Below are 20,490 nucleotides of genomic sequence, written 5' to 3'. Positions count from 1 at the left end.
CAATTCATGGCTCTTGCATCACGACAGTGCACCAGCTGTGAGGGAGTTTTTAGCCAGTAAACAAATAACTGTATTGGAACACCCTCCCTACTCACCTGATCTGGCCCCAATGACTTTTTTACTCAAAGATAAAGGAAAAATTGAAAGGAAGACATTTTGATGACATTCAGGACATCAAGGGTGATACGACGATATCTCTAATGGCCGTTCCAGAAAAAGAGTTCCAGAATTGCTTTGAAGGGTGGACTGGGCACTGGAATCGGTGATAGCTTCCCAAGGGGAGTACTTCGAAGGTGACCATAGTGATATTCAGCAATGAGGTACATAGCACTTTTTCTAGGATGAGTTCACAAACTTAATTGTCTGACCGTGTACACTGAACTTTCTAAGAATAACTAGGGAAGACTGCAGTTTGGTTCAGAAATTTACCAAGTGTGTTCAACAATCACATCACTCCCTCAATGTCCTTCACGGTATTTGAGTCACAGACACAACCCTGAATCACTTCATCATAGCTGTCACATGCAAGGTGCCCCAAGAAGTATCTTAGGTCCTTTGGCACAGTCATGTGGAGGCATATGCGAATGGAAATACGGATTATCTAACTATAATCTATTTTCCTTTGTAGCTGGGATATTACATTGATTTTTCAAAAGTGTGTATGAAAGTAGGTTATAATATCTCTGATTTCATGTCGGGCTAGTAAAGGAGATGTTGGATGTGATACAGTAGCTAGAAAACAGCTGGGGGCCCCAGGACTATGCCCTGTGCCCATGCAACATTAGGGACCCGGAGCATGAGGAGGGGCCACAGGGAGATTCCAAGGTGCTGCCTGGGAGGAAGGAGGCAACTGAGAGGAGAAGGTGGTCCCAGACACAGAGCCTAATCAACGGTGTGAACTCTGCCGACTGTCAGGTGAGACGAGGATGGAGAACTGCCCTCTGGATTACCAGGATCACTGGTGATCCTGACCCCATCTAGTGGGACACTGGAAGCAAAACTCTCCAGGCCAGGAGATCGGAATTACTGTTAAACATTTGGCAGATTTCCTTTCTCGACCCCTGGTATCCCTGCTACACCCTCTTTGCTCTGTTCCTTTAGGTTAAGATATGCTGGTTCTCCCAGGACCCCCGTTGAAGCCTCTGTTCCAGCCCTGGGAGGCCACTAGCTTTGCTTACTGCCCTCATTAGTCCTCCTGAGCAGGGACACTGGAAACCCAGCTGCCTGGCCCTGTGCGATTCAGTCTATACCTTGCTGAGTCGGGACTCAAAAGCCAGCGAGGTCGAAGATTTGGAACTCTTCATGCCGGAAGAGGCTGTGGGCAGGGCCCGTACACGGTCGATCCCATGGCTTCCTGCTTTGGTCACTGGGCTCCAGGGCTTGGCTGCGCTCCTCATGCTTGTTAAATGGCTCTGTTTTTCTGTAGAAAGAGGAAGAAAAAAACATGTGTGTCCACAACTTGAGCCTGCTGAGTAACATACATTACAGGGCTTTACCTCCATATACCACGTTCAGCACTGTTAGAACCAGCACCTATGATTGGCCTGCAAATAGAGTTCTATTCCTAAAATGATACCTTTGCACTAGGCTAATTTTTACAACTTCGTAATAGCTGTTACCAAACTATGAAAACATGCACAATATTATTAATGTTCTAACATTACTATCCAGCAAATGATGGCTTCTTCTTAGTCAGGGACACTGAACACAGTATTATTATACCCATACACTATTTCTCCATATGAAGCAGGTCAGCTTGAGTCAAGACGTATTATGTCCATAAGCCTTGCAGCTTTAGGGCTGACAATGGAACAATCTACCTAATTTTTAAATAGACATAATGAATTACTTGAAAATTAGATTGTGCAGAAGCACAACTTTTTTTCTTCTTTTGGACAAAAATGGATATCACTTAAAAATTAATGGAGCATATTTTAATCGGTCAGATCTGGGACAGAGTTACTGCCCTAACTAAAATATTTCATGAAAGCAAAATTGTTCAAAGCAGCAGGCTGCAGTTAAGACCTATGGGGAAAATCCACATACAGAGACCTGGGAGGCAGCTTGACTGCTGAGATCAGCAATCAGCGTTGTCATTCGTGAGTGAGGTCGGCCGCCATCTCTCCACCTCTCTGGGCCTGTGTCTTCCATCACTAGTACTATGGGAGTGGATTAAATGCCCTCTAGGGTCTCATCCAGCCTCAATCCTAACTCTGCCTGTCCCCATGGACTCTAATGACCAGGAGAGTGAGACAGATTGCCAAAACCACAGATAATGCTCCATCTTTTCAAAGAAACAAATTGAAAAATGCACTTTAAAAAACACCAATAGGTGAGAGATAACTCCAGCGACCATACTCACAGGACCCAGGGTTCTAATTAACTGTCCCTGAGGGATGGTGGCTGGTGTTAAGCAGCCCTGGGCCTCTTCACCCATCATGGTATCCCAGTACACCCCACTAACCCCTACGAGAAAAATAACAGAGAGCCTCCCAGCCTAGCTCAGGCTGTGAGCTCCTCCTGTTCTTGTCTCCTTTTCCTGGTCAGAGGAGACCATTTCAACTGCCGAGTCTCACCAAGGGCCACCCAGTTCCTATTCCTACTTAAAGCGATTAGCTGGTGTCACGTGTCCACGGAACTACCTGGAACTCATTCCGCAGCACTGCTCTCCTAGCAGCAGTGTGAATGTGGCTGTAGGTGGAAATAATTTTTTAAAGACTCTGCAGTTTGTTTTCTATAATGTTTCTGAGGAAAACTATTCATGATTTCAGGTATATGATTAGTTCAGAACCCTGTTAGTCTCAGCTTGGTTCCAGGTATCATGATTATTTTAATCTTTTTTTTTTTTAAATCTCACTTCTTATATATTTTCCTGACGTTTAGCACCAATTTATTTTTCTTGATCCACAATTTTTAATGCTGGTTTCTACAGCAACAATGAAAGAATTCCTAGGCTAAAACCTATACAGTAAAACCTAACTTCATTAGGACTCCCAATATAAAAAAATTAATATGTCTTGAGTGATTTTTGAAGAGAATTACTGAAGAATTTTACCAATTACTACAGAACCAATCAGTAACATGTCTGACGCATGGAGATGACTTAAATAAAATATCTATTTAATCAAGGCACTGTTTATGTTATGATTACAACTATTTAGAAATAACTATTACAGGGTTTACTTTATGAAAACATAAGGTGATTCTGCAACGCATCTACATTTTCCAAAATCTGCCCAGGTTAATCCTGAAATGAAATGCTTCTTATTTATTTTCCAAAAGAAAGATAAGAATATGAAGATGAAAAGCAGCAGGAAGGGGATGGAGATTTTCCTTGACATCTTTTCCCCAATGTTTTAAGTAATCTAAGACCTCGGTTAAAAAAAAAAAAAGCCATTTCAGTCCACATCTAAATTCCTCCCTTAACCTCTGGCAACAAATATGACAGTATTTTGGACAGTGCATCTGAAAAATGTTCAACCATTTTTTAGACTGTTACGTTGCATGCTCTGAGGCAGAATTCTCAGGGTGGCTTCATTCCACACCCTTTTAATTCTCCTAGAACCTTCTGAACCTGATCAAATTATTCCCAAATGAATGTACCCAGAGACCTTTTCCCATCTGGACCCCCTCTTATTTACCATGTATCTTCTCTTAGCTCCCTTTACTCTTTTTTTCCATTCTTTTCCCCAGAGTAGGATTTCTATCTGGTAACCATCCATCAGCGTGATTCTTCTCTTCAAATTCCCCCTTCTTTCAGAATCCAAAATACACAGAAATGAAATTATTAATGTCCCACTCACTCGAACCAGGAGGAGAACCCTAGAGGTAGGGAAAGTGCTGGGATGAGAGGCCTGGAGTGGTCTCCAGGATGGACGAGAGGGTGAGAGCAGGTGCGAAGGAGAACGCTCCAGGCAGACTCATGCCAGCTTTGCACCTGCTGTCCAGGCTCCATGTTTTAGGACAGTATTCAAAATCGCACGACCCTCACCCCCAGCCTGAACCTGTCTTCTTCTGGAGGCTGCTCCTCTCCCTTGCTCTGTCCAGCCGTGCCCTCTGGGACAGACTCAGAAAGGTTCATCCTCAGAACTAGCTGTCTTCCCACAATGTTCAGCTGCTTTGGTCCTGCTCTCTGTCCACTTCCAGGAATGCCTCCTGCCGGAAGCAGAGCAGGTAGCCCTAGGCCCACTCCTAGCTTTCTGCGCACTTTCACTCAATCTGCTTCCCACCACTTCTTCTTCGACCCTCCTCTCATCCCTCACCCTGGCTGCTGACATAGGGAAGCAGTCCATTAAATAAACACTGTGTGACTAAGACTGGCCACACGTACCCACTCTGAGCCTGGCAAAGCACTGCTCCACGCTTTCTTTATGTGGGTGTCTCATTAAATCTTCACTGTAACCCTATGAGATAAGTGTCACCCCCCAATTTACAAAAGGGGCAACTTCATTTGGCTTACGGAGGTTAAGCAACTTGCTTAAATCACAGAGCATGATAAAGCCTGGATTCATACCCAGTTTCAACTGGCTTTAAATACCAGGGATGGATATAGCCTCTCTGAACCATCTTGGCTCCCATGAGAAAGCACTAGGGCTTCTGGATCCCATGCTCCAAATCCAGCTCCACTGTTGGCTATGTGAACTTGGGCATGTTTTTTGAACACCGTGATTCTCAACCTCTTCCCCCAATAAAATGGAATTATTAATGCCTGCCTTACAAAACTGTGAAGAAGGAAGGAGAACATGGACATTGAGGGCAGGGCACACAGAAGGCACTCAGCGAATGTTAGCTCCTTTCCCAGCAAACACTGTTAACTGTGTTCAGTGGAGGGCCGCTCCACTTTACTAACTCAACAACACACGGTGATGGATGAGTAAATCAATGCTCAGTGGAAGGACATGCCAGAGTTAAGGGAAGTGCTCTTCCTATACACAGAGCAGCTCTTTTCATTAGGAAACGTGCAAGAGGGAAAGTAGAGAGGAAAATAAACACTGAGAATAGACACACCTTACAGTCATTAGAATCGGCACCAGCCTTAATACATCCTAGCTGCTGAAAGATAAACACAGATGTGAATGCTGGATGAATAATGCTCTCCTAATGGATGTGAATTAGTAACAGAAACTTAAATGGATGGGCTCTAGCCAAGTCTAAAACAATGAAAACATAAAGGTTTTGATGATTAATTCCCTGGTTTCTGAAAATCTTCCTAAACCACCTCAAAGGATCAAACTGATCAAGAAATTACACTTAAATCTAGGAACCCACTCCCATGGTGGGGCAGAGGGTCTTTCCAGGGGTCTTTAAGTTTTCAAATATTTTATTTTGTTACCAAGCTTCTTTCCTCTCTAGAATAGTATAAGACTTACATGTAAGCTGTAATTCACAAATTGTATGGCATAAAGTAGAAAAGGAAGAAAAGAGGGAGGGAAGGAGGAAAGAGGGAACAGGTATTTTAGGAATACGATGAGGTGTTTGGGCCCATGCGGTGGTCTCCTGCTCCCTCGGGACAGGTTCCTTTGTTACTTAATCGCTGCCTTCAGAGACTGTGTTGGATGCGATGTTTTGGGGCCTCAGCTTTGTTACCCTTATAAGGCAAGAAAACAGAAAGGCAACTGGGAAACCCTTCTGGACTATCACAAAATAATGAGTCCTTGGAAGTGGGAGAGGGCACTGAAGTCTCGACTACAAGTACAATAAGCGCCAGGAAGCGGAAACCTAAAGCATTCAAGTCAGAGAACTAACAAAATAAGAATGTTCACATAGCTAAATTACCAGGGGACTCGGCAGGAAATAGAATGTAAGTGAGCAACATGTTGAAAATATCTAGCTAGAGCTTTTTAGAACATGTGCCTATTTTGCTTTTGACCTCTTCCACAGTAGTGGTTCTAAGCTGGGGATGGGTGGGTGGATGATTCTGCCCCCAGGGGCCATTTGGCAATGTGTGGAGATGTTTTGGTTACCACAACTTTGAGGGTGCTACTGCATAGAGCCAGAGACGCTGCTAGCCTTCCTATGATCCAAAGGGCAGTCCCACAATAAAGAAGCATTCTGGACTAAAATGTCAGTAGCCGAGGTGGAGAAACTCAGTTCTACAGGACGAATGAGAGTCCTGGGTCATTGCTTCTTAGACCCGCACCTGGTTCATTTCCTAACACTGAAATGTTAATGCTGAAAATCTGGTTTAGGAACAGCCGAGGGAATCCCAGACTTCAGCTGGAGGTCATAGGAAACATTTCAAAGCTTATTATTTCCTGTGGTCTTGAGATGAAAAATCATCCCATTAGTCTTAGATTCCTTCCTGGTAAATAAGGAAGAGAACAGATTTCTACACAGCAGCAGAAGAAAAACAGCAAACTAAAATTCATGTATCCCATCAGCAGAAGTCATTTAAAGAAAACAAGAACCAAGAAGTGATAAAACAAAAACTAAATGGAAAAGAACATTTGTATGCCACTAACCACACCATCTCAAATCTGTGAATAAACTTTGAAAATGGAATAAGTTGCAGAAACTATGAAACGCTGCCACGAATAGGGTGTAAGCTGGAATAAGACACAGAGGAGGAGTTGGGTCACTAAATATGAAATGTAGACCCTAGAGAGAAGCTCTAATCTGGGAGCTATACTGAGACCACACGCTCAGAATCACTGCCCCAGGCCATCATTCTGTCTCCAAAGCTGAACCAACAAGCCAGCATCCCACAGAGCTTGATGGCCACTAATCAGTAGTTATTTCCTTACCTATAATGTGGCTTCACATCAAAGAATCAAAAGTGAATGAGCCAAGGCAGTAGAAAAGGGGATAGAAATAAAATACTTCAAGAGCTTTTTCTATAGGAATAGTTTGAAAAGACCTATTGAAAAGTAACTAAGAATAAAAACTTTAGTGTAGTGCCAAGACCATTCAGTGGGGAAGGACAGTCTTTTCAACAAATGGTGCTAAGAAAACTGGATATCCACATGCAAAACAATGAAGTTGGACCCTACTTTACACCTTAGATAAAAATTAACTCAAAGTGGATCAAAGACCTAAATGTAAGAGGTAAAAACTGTAAAGCTCTTTGAAGAAAACACAGTGGGAAAACCTTCATGAATTTGGATTTAGCAATTAATTCTTAGATATGACACCAAAAGCACCAGACACACACACACACACACACACACACACACACACACACACACTCACACACTCACACAAAGATAAACTGGAACACATCAAAATTAAAAACTTTTGTGAATCAAAGGACATAATCAACAAGAGGGAACAGGCAACTCACAGAATGGGAGAAAATAATTTTGCAAAGGGGTTTGCTGTGGACCTAATTGTGTCTCTCCTCTCCCATCCCGCCCCATTCATACGTTGAAGCCCTAATCCCCAATGTGATTGTATTTGGACATAGGGCTTTTAGGAGGTAAATTAAGGTTAAATGAAGTCATAAGGGTCGATTTTAATCTGAAGAGACCCTAGAAGAGAAAGAGAGCTCTTTCTCCTATGCACACACCAAGGAAAGACCATGTGATGACACAGTGAGAAGGCAGCCACCTACAAGCCGGGAAGCGGGCCCTCACCAAGAACCATATCAGCCAGCACTTTGATCTTGGACTTCCCAGCCTCTAGAACTATGAGAAATAAATTTCTCCTGTTTAAGCTACTCAGTACATAATATTTTGTTAAAATAGTCCGACTGAGCAGATGAAGATTGGATTAATATCCAGAATATATTTTTTAAAAAAACTCCTACAACTCAACAAAAGCGAACCTGATATAAAAACGGACAAAGGACTTAAATAGGCATTTCTCTGAAGAAGATATACAAATGGCCAATAAGTACATGAAAAGATGCTTAACATCATTAATCAGTAGAGAAACGCAAATCAAACCCACAATGAGATACCACATCACATCCATCATGATGGTTATTATAAAAAAACAAGAACAGAAAACAAGTGCTGGTGAGGATGTGGAGAAATTGGAACCCTTGTGTGATGCTTCTGGGAATGTAAAATGGTGCAGTCACTATGGAAAACAGTATGAAAAAGTTCCTCAAAATACCAAAAATCAAATTACCATATGGTCCAGTAATTCCACCTCTGGGTATATTCCCAAAAAACTGAAAGAAGGGTCTCAAAGAGATACCTGTACATCCATATTCATAGCAGCATTATTCACAATAGCCATAGAGTGGAAGTAACCCAAGTGCCCACTGATGGATGAATAGACAGACAAATTGTGGTCTGTACACCCAGTGAAATATTATTCAGCCTTAAAAAGGAAGGAAATTCTGACACATGCTACAACATGGGTGAACCTTGAGGACATTATGCTAACTGGTGAGAAAAAGATAAATACTGTATGATTCCACTGACGTGAGGTACCTAAAGTAGTTAAGTTCATAGAGACAGAAAGTAGAATGGTGGTTGCCAGGGGCTAGGGGAAGGAGAATTGGGAGTTATTGTTTAATAGGTACAGAATTTCAGTTTTGTAAGATGAAAGAAGTTCTGTGGAGGGATGGTCACACAACAATGTAAATGTACTTAATGCCACTGAATTGTACCCTTAAAACTGTGTTTAAGATGGTAAATTTTATACTCTGTGTATTTTACCATAATTTAAAAAAAAGTGACAAGAAAAACAAAACAAAAACTATAGGGTAGAAGGGTTCTGGAGACTTTCATATCTGTTTAGGTGGAAGCATCTTGAGCCATAATATTCAGTCTTAGTTCTGGGCCCCTGTACCTGCCCCTGCCTGTCTGGGACATCAGCTGTGAAACTGAGAGCTCAGAAAGGAACCATTTACAAGGGTGGGGGCAGGGTTTGGAGGAGCAGTCGGGAAGGTATAGAACCCCGGGCTAGGACCTAGGACCATCATCACCCCTACGCCTTCAGGGGTCAGGGGAGGACGCAGGTGGAACCCAGAGAGAGCTGGAACGAGAGACAGAAGCTGGGCCCCTCAATAGAGGAAATGCCACCAATTCATGGAGACTCAGTTGGGTGGGAGCTGGGGAAAGAAAGGCCTCAAACTCATTCTCACCTTTCCTCCAACCTGCACATGACTGGCTCACAGGGAAGCCCACTGATGTGGTATCTAGGAGCTGGTGGAGAGAGATGGAGAGGAGACGTGGAGGGGCAAACAGAGGAAGCTCAGGACACCCGCCCTGCTGCCTTGGCCTGGCTGCCTTCAATGCCACCTTCTGAAGGGAACTCAAGAGTGTCCCCACTCTGGAAACTTCCCCTCTTCTAGGAGGGCTTCATGAGGGCTCCTAGGCTTGTCTGTGGACGTACCTGCTGCACAGGTACCTTCCCAGGGGGCAGTCTCCTGGCATCTGCCCGTGTGCCGAGCACAGATCCTGAATAACCAGCTGTCCCCCTAACTTCCCATTTCTATTACTGCCATGGCCTGTCTCTCTCCCAGACCTGAAACCTCAGGGGCATCTTGGGCTCCTCCCTGGAGCTTCCATTTCTCAAAACCACTGTTGCCCTGACTGGGAACTTAGACTCTGCAATGTTTCCTGCAAGAGCCTGGCTTTTCTCCCCAGCAAAGACCTGGGTGGCAGCTGTCACTATTCCCCTTCGGAAGTTCCTCACGAAGCTCATGCCTTCCCTGATTCCTGACATACTTCCCACGTTCAGCTGGGATTGGTCACTCCCTGCCCAAGACCTCTTGTTTTAACTTCTTTTTTTTTCTTTCTCCCCTCCTTTTCCTGTGTCCCCCCACCCCCACTCCGGTTCAAGCCGTTGTTGTGTAGAACTCAGTCTAGTTGTGTAGAACACAGCTTCGTGGCCCATGCTTCGTGGCCCATGCTGGTATTATAAGCCTTGTGCTCCTCCCGGGCTGAGGTAATGGGTCGCCGGTCCTCGGTGGGCCGCTCACAGCAGCCCCAGGTCACTGCAGCCTATGCCAACCTCCAGCGGCAAATGGCAGCCCAGCCCTAGGGAGAGCTGTTGTTCACAATCTTAGCTGTAGAGGGCGCAGCTCACTGGCCCATGTGGGAATTGAACTGGCGACCTCGGCGTTAGGAACATGGCGCTCCAACCGCCTGAGCCACAGGGCCGGCCCTTAATTTATTTCTAAGCTAACATTTGTCAGTACCAACAACAAGCCAGGCCACCAGAGATGATTTTCTTTAATGCTCCCAAATGCCCACAAAGCAGTTGTCATCATGCCTTACCATCGGTGACACTGACACTGGGTTTGCTAACTTCCCTCACAGGGACCACTTCAGGCAATCACCCAAGCCTGAGCCCAAATGAAAGGGCTGCCCAGCTGACCTTGGCCATGCCATGCTCATCACCTACCCGGTTGTGTGGCCAAACCCGATTCTTCTCCACTCAGCCTCATGTCGGGGCCCCCAAGACCCTCCTCTGAGACCTCCCGCAATGAATGTTCTTTTCCCTCCTTCGAGGCCAGTCAAGGCTTTCTTACAGGCTTTTCTGACACTCCCACCTCTAAACCTCCAGAAAGCGTGTGAGCTCTGTGGCAGGCACATCAATGTCCCTGCTGTCTCCTGTCTGTTACCGGCAGAGCCACTGCCGCCTCCTGCCTGGAGCTGCAGCATCCTGACCATCTCTCTGCCTCTGCTCTTGCCCCGTTTTGCCCACTGCAATTAATGCCCACTTGACAGCCGGGTGTTTTTTTTTAAAAAAAAACAAAAATCATAAAAAATGGCTAGGATGGTAAATTTTATGTTGTATGTTTTTTACCATAATTAAAATATTTTTAATTATTAAAAATATTTAAAAACACAAATCAGATCACGTCACTCCCTAAGTAGAAGCCTCTGATGGCTTCTCACTGCGTTTAGAATGACAATCCAAACTCTGTCATGACTCCCAGAATCCTAGGCTATTGGGCGCCCCCCTCACCTACCTCAGTCCCAAAGCTCCCTCCTGCTCGCTGTACTGTGGTCATGTGGTCATGCGAGCTGCTTCCAGCTGCTTGAATATGCCCAGTTAGTCGCCAAAGAAGAGCTTTACTTCTGGAATGCTCCCCCAGCTCTTCACACAGTGGAGTCCTTTCCCCTCAGTTGGTTTCTGCTCAGGAGTACATCCACTGAGGCCTTTTCTTTTCACTCTCTAGAGTAGCTCTCCCACCCCACTCCACAGCCCCTGTTCATTTCTTCAGAGCCTTTATAACCAAACTAAAACTGTCAGCATCATTGATGATCTATCATTGAACATCAGCAGATAATCTTTCACCACCAGGGAAGCTCTGTGTCAGCAGGGCCTTACCTCTCTTGTTCATCATGGTGTTCCTGGCGCTTCCACTGTGCCTGGCATATAGTAAATGCTCAATAAATATTATGTAATGAATATTTAGATTCTGCTTTTCATTGAAGAAATGTGTACAGGTATCTCCCTACCCCTCCCTCGTTAGTCAGACACAAAGGCCCCAGCATGGGGCCCTGAAAATGACAGGCATTCACTAAGTAGGTGCTGAATTAATGGGTGAATACAAAATGGAACTACAAAGCAATGACAATTCTTTTCCTGTAAGACTTATAAAATGTCTCTAAATAATTGCAAAAAAAAAAAAAATCCCAAAATTGCTTTTGCTTTCAGGATGAGATACATATAAATACAGAACCTTCCAGCATTATTACCTTCAAATAATACTCATGTTGCTGTATAAGCATTAGGGTTATAAAAATTAATCTCATTTACTTATAAAATGCTTGAGAAAAGAGTTCCTAAAATTACTCAACACCGAATCTCTAAAATCATCTACTGCTTCATCTCATTTCCTGAATTTATTCCTGAAGGATGGCTTTTTAACTTTTTGGTATACATTCTAGTTTCACAGTAATAGTAAATAATACTTTACATTTTTATGCTTTAAAATTTAAAACATCTTAATTGAAACATAATAATAAATAAATTTATGTTACATGCTTTGAAAAGTGATAGCTGACTATAACCACAGATTTAGGGACCCAATAATTCTAAGTATCCAGTCTAAGTACGCCATCTTTTACCCAATCTTTTCTGTTTTTTGTCTTCTTAACTGGGGCCCCTAAGTCAGGTGGGACAAGGGGCAAAGCCCTCTGATGTCAGTGGCACAGCTTCCAAGGCAACAGGCAGGCCAGTCTGACTCATTCTGTTCTATTTCCTCCAGGAACAATGCAAGAACTGCAGGGCAGGCTGCCCCACCCACCCAGCAAAATCCAGATGTCCTCCACCAACACACTGCAGGGCACTATGAGATCCAGAGAGGAGGGGACAAGTCCTCTCCCCCAGCACTGCTGAGCAGAGACGCAAAAGGGGACCGCCCATGACAAGAACCCCTGTCCCTGCTGCAGAGGTGGGTCTCCTCGCCACACCCACGGCCTCTCCTTGCTCACTATACTTTAGCCACACTGGCTTTCCGGCAAAGATAAATGTAAGCAAGGAAGAAGTACCAGCTCTGCAAACTCAGGAGAGGCAGCCTCTGTGTGTCACACAACCTCCGCGTGCTGCACAATGTATATCACAAATGGGACTCAACCAGAGAAACCATAGAGGGTCCCCTTGCTGAGAAAGTGGCTGAACAACTCAAGAGTTGTGGTGGAAGAATCCCACCCACATCCCCACTTTCAATTCAGAGGCGAGAGCACTGGAATCCACTTGTCTACACCATCACAGTAACAACTCTCCAGCCAGCGCTGTCCATGAGTTACGTGGTGGGACTTCCTCAAATGCTTCGTTTCCCCATCAGTACTCTAATCATGACTACTTAATTTCTCTTCCTTCTGAAAGACATGTGCTCATCCCCACTGGTTCCTCACCACTCATCTGCATCTCACATCAAAGATAGGGTGTCCTCAGGAACCTGACAAATACCCAAGCTGTCTGAACTTGTTTCTGACAGCGTACATGTGTGTGGGGTGTGGGAACAACCAAATTAATAACCAAAGTAAATTTTCAGCTTGGCAAAATATAGAATTTATATATGGAAAAAACAAGACTGGAGTCTGGTTCCTTTCTTGCTCTCACTCAAAGATGGCGGTCTTCTCCTCTGTTATGGTTCCTTCTGAGGCCAATGGCTTCTGACAGACTCACAAAGGACATCTGCCAGGTAGAAGGGGATTGTCTATGATAGTCATCTGAAAAGACAGCCCTAAGTCATGAAGCCTGAAGAGTTCAGAGCAGCAGGGTCTCAGCTGGATCCCAACTGAGATGCTGCAGCCCAGGAATATCGGGAGGCCAGCTGGGGAGGGCCTGGCAGTCTGCCTGTCTGCAGAACTGAAGAAACCTCCTGGGAGAACACTGATTGTTAAGTGCTGTAAGGGGTGCTGTGGAAGGGGACGAGGGAGGCAGGCAGGAATTCGGCCATCAACACAACACTGAAAGAGCTCTTTCCTCAAGAAATTCTGAGGTCCCCCACTGTATCCATTGCGTCTTCGGGGATGTATAGAGACTTGGCTCTCTGGCATGTGCCAGTTACAAAGAAACCATGGTGGTGGTGGAAGGGCAGCAGTGTACCAGGGCTACTGTGGTCCCAGGAGCTGTGAAGAAGTGTCTGCAGCATGGTGGGCAGGGAGGCCTTGGGTGTAGTGGACAGCCACTCTGGAAAGTGCCCTGGTGGGGGAATGGCAGGTGTGGGGGGGCAGAAGAGAGAGGCCACACAGCAGCTGAGCCTGTTAGCAGTCTGTGTTGACTCCTGGGACCACTGGGAAGAAATGAGGGGAAGATAGAACTTCCCTGGAGCTTCTGCAGCACAGAGGGTTCAGGGACCTAAACTTTCGCCTGCATTGTCCCCTGGTTGCCCCAGCGTCATGGTAGACACCCCACTGAGTAACTGGCAAAGCCTGTGAGAATGTGCCATTGCTCTGGATTTCCTTATTGTTACCGGATTAAGTTAAATCACTGAATGCAGCTGATTTCTTTTTTGTTTTTGTATTCCTGAAATATTCCTTTCTAACCCACAGGGTTTAGCAATTTTCCTGTAGTGCCAGCTGGCTAATGAAAGCAACTGCTGCGCTTTGCAGGGTTAATTTATTCAGAGCCTGGAACATGCCCTATCTTTCCCGGGCATAAAATGCTTCTAGTATTGTGTTTTAAATATACACAATAGCCAAAAATATGAGGGATAATGTTGCAGGCTGTTCCTGGGGTTACCTCATTATCATTACGTGTCCACTGCATGGTCCTTGGGAGTAAACCCACAAGGAACCGCAGTACAGCAACCGCTCTGTGATCCGTGCCTCTGGTGGGAGTGGGAGACAATAAAGAACAGCCCCCTAAGGATGGGCTCTTTGTGATACAAATGTGTCTGACTTTCGGTGACAAAAGACAGTCCCCTAGTCCCTCAAAGAACACAGCACGAGCCGTGTTATAAAGTCACCCCCACCTTCTCTTTGTTTCAGGGTAGGGCACACAGCATGCTTTGCCCACTCCTGCCAGGCACCTTCCACTCCAACCCCAGCACCTCTATCCTCCAGTCTCCAGGCCTCTCCGGGGCCCCTCCACGCCCAGAACAAAGGGCTTCCCACTCCTGATTCCTACTTTCAACCTAACTCCTACTGTCCTGTAAAACTCAGTTCCTGGCCCCCTTGTGCAGGGAAGAGCCAGCTTTTCCACCACAATGAGCGTCCACAGCACCCCTTACACCAGCCTAACATTCTGTTGATGTGTTTGTCTCCCGTTCCCGCTCCCCAGCCCAGATGAAACTTGAGCAAAGCACGCTCTCATTCCTCTGCGGGTCCACAGCTCTGGGCCCAGTGTCTGGTCCGTGAGAAATGTTAGTTAAAGATGGATCATAGATCTAAACATGAAACCTAAAGAAACCCAGAAAACGGCTGCTAGGAAAAAATCTTTGTGACTTTGAGTTAGGCACAGATTTCTTAGATAAAACACCAAAAGCATGATTCATAAAATAAATTTTTTTAAAAAAACTGATAAATTGGACTTCACCAAAATTTAAAACTTCTGTTCTTCAAAAGACATTGTCAAGAAAACAAAAAGACAAGGCACAGACTGGAAGGGAAGCATCTGCAAAACACAAAACTAATAAACGACTTGATTTTTGGATTTATAAAGAACTCGTAAACTCAATAATGACAAAATACACAACTCAATAGAAAACAGTCAAAGATTTAAACACTTCGAAAAGATGATATTCAGATGGCAAGTAAACACTTGAAAAGATGCTCCCCCTCATTAGTCATTATGAAAATGCAAATTAAAACCACATGAAATATTACTACACACTTATTAGAATGGCTAGAAGTGAAAAGAAGACAGTGTCAGGGCTGGCTGGCAAGCATAGGGAGCATCTGAATCTCCTTCCCTACTGGTGGAAATGCAAAATGGTACAGCTGCCCTGCAAGACGTGTAGCATTTCTTATAAAATTAAACATGCACTTACCATATAATCCAAAAATCCCACTCCTCAGTATTTTTCCAAGAAAAGTGAAAATTTGTTTTCACACAAACGTCCATAATGCAAGTTTTCATAATAGCTTAATGCTTAGGCTTGGTTCACAACAGCAAAAACTGAAAACAACCTAACTGTCCTTCAACAGTGAGTGGATAAACTGGTGTGTCCATACTATGAAATACTAGCTAGTATTTCAGTAAAAAAAAGAATAAACTACTGGTACATGCAAAAAAAAAAAAAGATGAATTTTAAATGCATTGTGCTAACTGAAAGGAGCCCAACTCAAAAGGCTACCTACTATATGATTGCATTTATGCGACATTCTGCAAAAGGCAAGACTATAGGGACAGTGTTGAAAACAGAAAACAGATCAGTGGTTACCAGGTCCTGGGAGTGGGAGGAAGGGCTGTGGTATAATAAGAAATATATTTGGTCTTTGTCCATGGTTCCTGGCGCAGAGCTCCTAAATGGAATTCGGAATTTCACTAGGGATTGCTTGAGTGATAGGAGTGTCTTTTGTCATTCCTAAGGAGCCCCTTTTGAGCACACCTGAGTTTTGGCTAATGAGGTGACTTAGGGTAGGGACCTAGATAGCCTCTAGGTGGGACTGGTCAGCAAAAAGACCAAGTGATTAGAGGCTTGGAACTTTCAGCCCCCACCCAGTGAAGGGGAAAAAGAGGGCTCCAAATTAAGTAAAAAGCCTTTAACAACAAGATTTGATGAGCGTCTGGATAGGTGAACACATCCACGTGCCAGGAGGGTGACACAGCCCAGTTCCACAGGGACAGAAGCTCCTGCACTCAGGAACCTTCTGGACCTTGCCTTATGTGTCTCTCCATCTGGCTGTTCATCTGTATCCTTTATAATACCCTTTATAACAAATTGGTAAATGTTTCTCTGAGGAGCAAATTAATCAAACCCAAGGAGGGAGCCATGGGAACATCTAATATATAGCCAGTTGGTCAGAAGCACAGGTGACAACCTTGTCTGAAGTGGGGGCAATGTCGTGAGACTAAGCCCTTAACCTCTGGGGTCTGATGCGAGCTCCAGATAGACAGTGTCAGAATTAAGTTAGTTTCTTGGTGTTGTTGGAAAGCACACATCGGAGGGGCTGATTATAACGAGGTGTGAGGAATCTGGGGTGACAGAAGTGTTGTAAGTCTTGTGGTGGTGAGTGCACATAGGACATGTTCACTCAGCTCAGGTGGGCCGAGTGAATGCAATCTCTCCTTGCTCCAGCCCAAGCCCACCTTTCCAACCCTCCTTTCCCCCTTTATTCTCTCCATGCTCCAGTCAAGCTGGGCTTCCACGGCCCCAGCAGCAAAGGACTTGCCCCCTCCATGCCTTTCTTCTTGTTTTCCCCATGTTCCCTCTGCCTGGACTGTCTTTCCCACACTCATCCCCTTATGCATAAATCTCATCCATCCTTCAAAGCCCAGATCAAATGTTGCTTCTTCCCTGTAACCTTATCTGACTGCCATCTCCCCACACCCACAAAAAGCTGGAAATTGTCTGGTGTGTCTCTAAATTCCAAGCCTTTTATCTATGTGTCTCTTACAATTATTGCCTTCTCTTGTATGACTATGTATGTTAATATCACGTCTCTCCAACTAATTGTCAGCCCAAATCTGATTTGCTTCTGTATATATGCAGTGTCTACATCAATTGATGCCTTACTTGTGGTAGTGCTCAGAAATTTTCTGTTGGATAAATTAATGAAAAAGTTAGTGGCCAGGGTGACTGGTCACAGGACAAGTTGGTGTGGCCAGCATGCCGAAAGAATGATGTCACCAGGAGTTTGGACTAGATGGTCTCTTAGTGATAAGCAAACACGTCCAGGGAGGTTATAACTCCAGAGCTATTGTTCTATGGTAATAACCTAGAGCAGCGGTTCCCCAACCTGGCTGATCAAAATTACCTGCAAGGCTGATTAAAAACACACATGCCTGGGATTCGCTCCCGAGAATCCTGATTCAGCCCGTCAAGGGCGAGTCCTGCTTTAAAATTGTTAATAATCTCCTAGAGTGACTCTGAGCAGCCAAGCTTGGCACTTACTTTCCTAAATGTCCAGAAGGCCATCCACAGGTAGCTGATACACACACTCACACACACACACACACACACGTCAATGGATCATCAAATTGTAATACACTTATACCTGGCAAAATACTACATAGTATATGGTTCCATGGATATAAAAGTCTAGAAGAGTCAAAAATAATGCAGACTGACAGAAGGCTAGCAGATGAGTATTGGCCCAGGGCTAGGGGGTGGAGGGTGGTGGTGTCTGAGAAAGGGACTTTCTGTAAAGGGGCACAAAGGGAACTTTTTGGGTGATGGAAATGTTCAATACCTTGATTGTAGTGGCGGTTCTGTGGGTATAGACATTTAGCAAAAGTCACTGAATTGCACATTCAAAATGGGGCATTCACTGAAACTTAGAATCTAGGAAACTAATGATGACCCCGTCTCTGTCCTTCACCCCCTCTATATCTAGCCAGTCACCAAGTCCTGTCACTGATTCCAAAATCGCTCCTGGATCTTCTTCTGTTCTTCATTTCTAGTGCTCACATCATACTGTGATCAGAATTACAGCTGGTTTTCCTACCTAAGTCAGGGCCACAGCCACGTCTGCCACCACGCTGTTAGTAGGCTTTCTAAAACACATACTCACTCATGTCCCTGCCCTGCCTAAAAACCTTCCACCCTCAGCCCCCTTTTCAGGATGGATGAAGACCCAGTTCCACAAGCCAGGCTTCTCACGACTCGCGCCTACCCCCACAGACCCACTTCTTACCACTCTCTCTCACACCCAGTCCCGCACTGGACTGTTTGCTCCCTGAAAGCTCCACGATGCCTCGCAATTCCAGGCCTTCACGCATGGCACCCTCTGGCTGCAGACTTCTCCTCACTCCCTCAGCCCATTGACTACTGTTCACCATTCCAAGCTAAGCTGAAGCCTCCCCAGGAAGCTTTCTGCTCGCTCCGGTTCAGGACTGGATTGGATGCCCGTCCTCTGAATGTCGGCGTCTGTAATGCTGCATTGCAGTTGCTTTAACTGGTTTGTCTGCCTCTCACCTAAGCATCCAGGTGGGCACCATAGTTTTTGCCTGTGGATGTTCGGCATCAAGCAGATCCCCGACACACAGAGGTGCTCAGTATGTGCTTCTGGGTGTTTCAGATGAGTTAATAAACGAATACCACAGGACAGAGTGTTAGTCCACTGAAGGGCTCTGAAGAGGGAGATGCTGGAGGATAAAGTGGTATTTGAGCTAGAGTCTGATTATGGGCTGGACTCTGTCCACCCCACCACCTCACCCCTCATTCCTATGCTGAAGCCCTAACCCCAGCACCGCAAAATGTGACTGTATTTGGTGACAGGGCCTTTAAAGAGGCAATTAAGGTAAAATGAGGTCATGTGGGTGGGCCCTCGTCCAATGACTGGTGTCACAAGTGAGGAGACTGGGACACAGACACACAGAGAGAAGACCATGTGAAGACACAGGGAGAAGACGGCCATCTACAAAGCACGGAGAGAGGCCTCAGAAGGAACCAACCCTGCCCACACCTTGATCTTGGACTTTTAGCTTCCAGAACTGTGAGAAAAGAAATTTCCATTGTTTAAGCCGTTCAGTCTGTGGTACTTTGCTACAGTAGCCCCAGCAAACTCTACAGCTCAGAAGGATGGGGAGAAGTTGATAGGTGGACACTGGAAGAAAGGGCAGCCAAGGCGAGCAGCACACCCACAGGCAGAGAGGGTGCGATTGCTGGGCGTGTGCATGGGAGTGGCTTAGTTTGGTAGCAGTGGCTGAGCGCTGCGGGAAGCAGTGCAAAGCAGCACGGGAAGAAAGGTTGGCAGCAGTTGTAGAGGACCTGAAAGCCAGGTTAAAGAGTTTAGACGTTACTCTGTAGGCCAGAGTGCCTCCTCCTTGTGTGACTGGTGGCAACTAGGTATTGCCTGTGACTGAAGGAAGCAGCGGGCTGGCAGGACCAAGTGTTCCCCACGCAGGTTCCAAGGGGAATGACTGGAAGTCACAGGGCACTGCACGTTCTTAACTGTGCAAAAGAGCCATGGGGCACCAAAAATGTGTTAATTTAAAAGTTCTACAAGTAATGTTAATATGAGAAACTCAGGACCACGCATCATGGCTCTCTGACCAGAGCCACAAACAAACAATGGGATCCTGACGACTAGAAGGGCCATATGCCATCGGCTCTATGTGCAGGCTGCACGCTAATCCACCCAGATCTTCTTCCAACCTTGGCTCACCCCTCCCCACAGCACTCCCTTTAAAACATAGGTCAGATCCTGTCACTCCTTTGCTCAAAATCTTCCAGTGGGTCTCCATAGCTAATAAAATCCAAGGCCCCCACCTGGTTCATACGTCCCCATGCATGTCCCCATCACTCCAGCCTCTCCATTCCCTGACCTTCGCTGCACTGGGCATAGGAAAGTCAGGCCCAAAAGGGATCGTAGGGAATTGCTCGTTAATACAGTCCAATAGCTGAGGATGCTTTCATTTATCTGTTCCGTCAACAGGCCCTCCTAAGGCACCTGGAGTGCCTCGGGCACTGAGAAGGCGCCACAGACAGGAATAAGCAAACACAAACCCCGTTCACCTGGGGTTCATGGTCCAGAATAGGCAACAATCGAATAGTCCTGAAAACACAAGATTTCAACTGGGAAAAACTACTAAAGAGAGTAACATGGGGTGATTAGAGCTTGTCCTTAGGGAAGTATGGTCAAGTCAGGGAAGAAAGCCTGAGAAGGTTCCATGAGGAAAAGACATTCCCAGGATTGTGTGCATTAAGTAGATGAAACGGGGAGAACATCACAGGCAGAGATAACAGAAAGGCAACGGAAAGACATACTGTGGCAGGAGCTGCATGGATGAGGGCAGGGTGGCCTCATGACACCAGGTGGGTGCAGGAGTACACGGGCAGCCCTTGCAGACCACCTCTCACTGCCCTGAATCTGTCAGGTGCCCCCCACATCCTGGAGATGCCCAATTGTCAACAGCCCACACCATTCACAAAAGCTGCTGTAGCATTTCCCAGGGCTCGGGCTCCTCCCATGCAGCCAAGACTCCCAGGTGAAGCTAGGACTCTGGAAAGCCTGCCTTTACTGGTGC

The 20,490-nt window shown here is 45.5% G+C and overlaps 1 protein-coding gene across 4 annotated transcripts in view; it reads right to left on the bottom strand.

Annotated features, from left to right (window-relative positions):
* Positions 1–20,490, bottom strand: part of SPECC1 (sperm antigen with calponin homology and coiled-coil domains 1) — a 245,841-nt gene that overhangs the window by 167,379 nt on the left and 57,972 nt on the right. For all 4 annotated transcript variants that reach the window (XR_004421300.1, XM_033090270.1, XM_033090269.1 and 1 more), the window contains exon 2: positions 1,251–1,420. Coding sequence is in view for 3 of the 4 variants with exons in the window: in XM_033090270.1 (XP_032946161.1) it covers positions 1,251–1,397 (147 nt within the window). In the remaining variant the exon portion in view is untranslated. The remainder of the gene's footprint in view (positions 1–1,250; positions 1,421–20,490) is intronic.

The sequence above is a fragment of the Rhinolophus ferrumequinum genome, chromosome 21 (genome assembly GCF_004115265.2).
Source record: "Rhinolophus ferrumequinum isolate MPI-CBG mRhiFer1 chromosome 21, mRhiFer1_v1.p, whole genome shotgun sequence".
NCBI classification, from domain to species: Eukaryota; Metazoa; Chordata; class Mammalia; order Chiroptera; family Rhinolophidae; genus Rhinolophus; species Rhinolophus ferrumequinum.
Note: the sequence above shows the minus strand (reverse complement) of the source record. Positions and strands in the feature narration are given on the sequence as shown.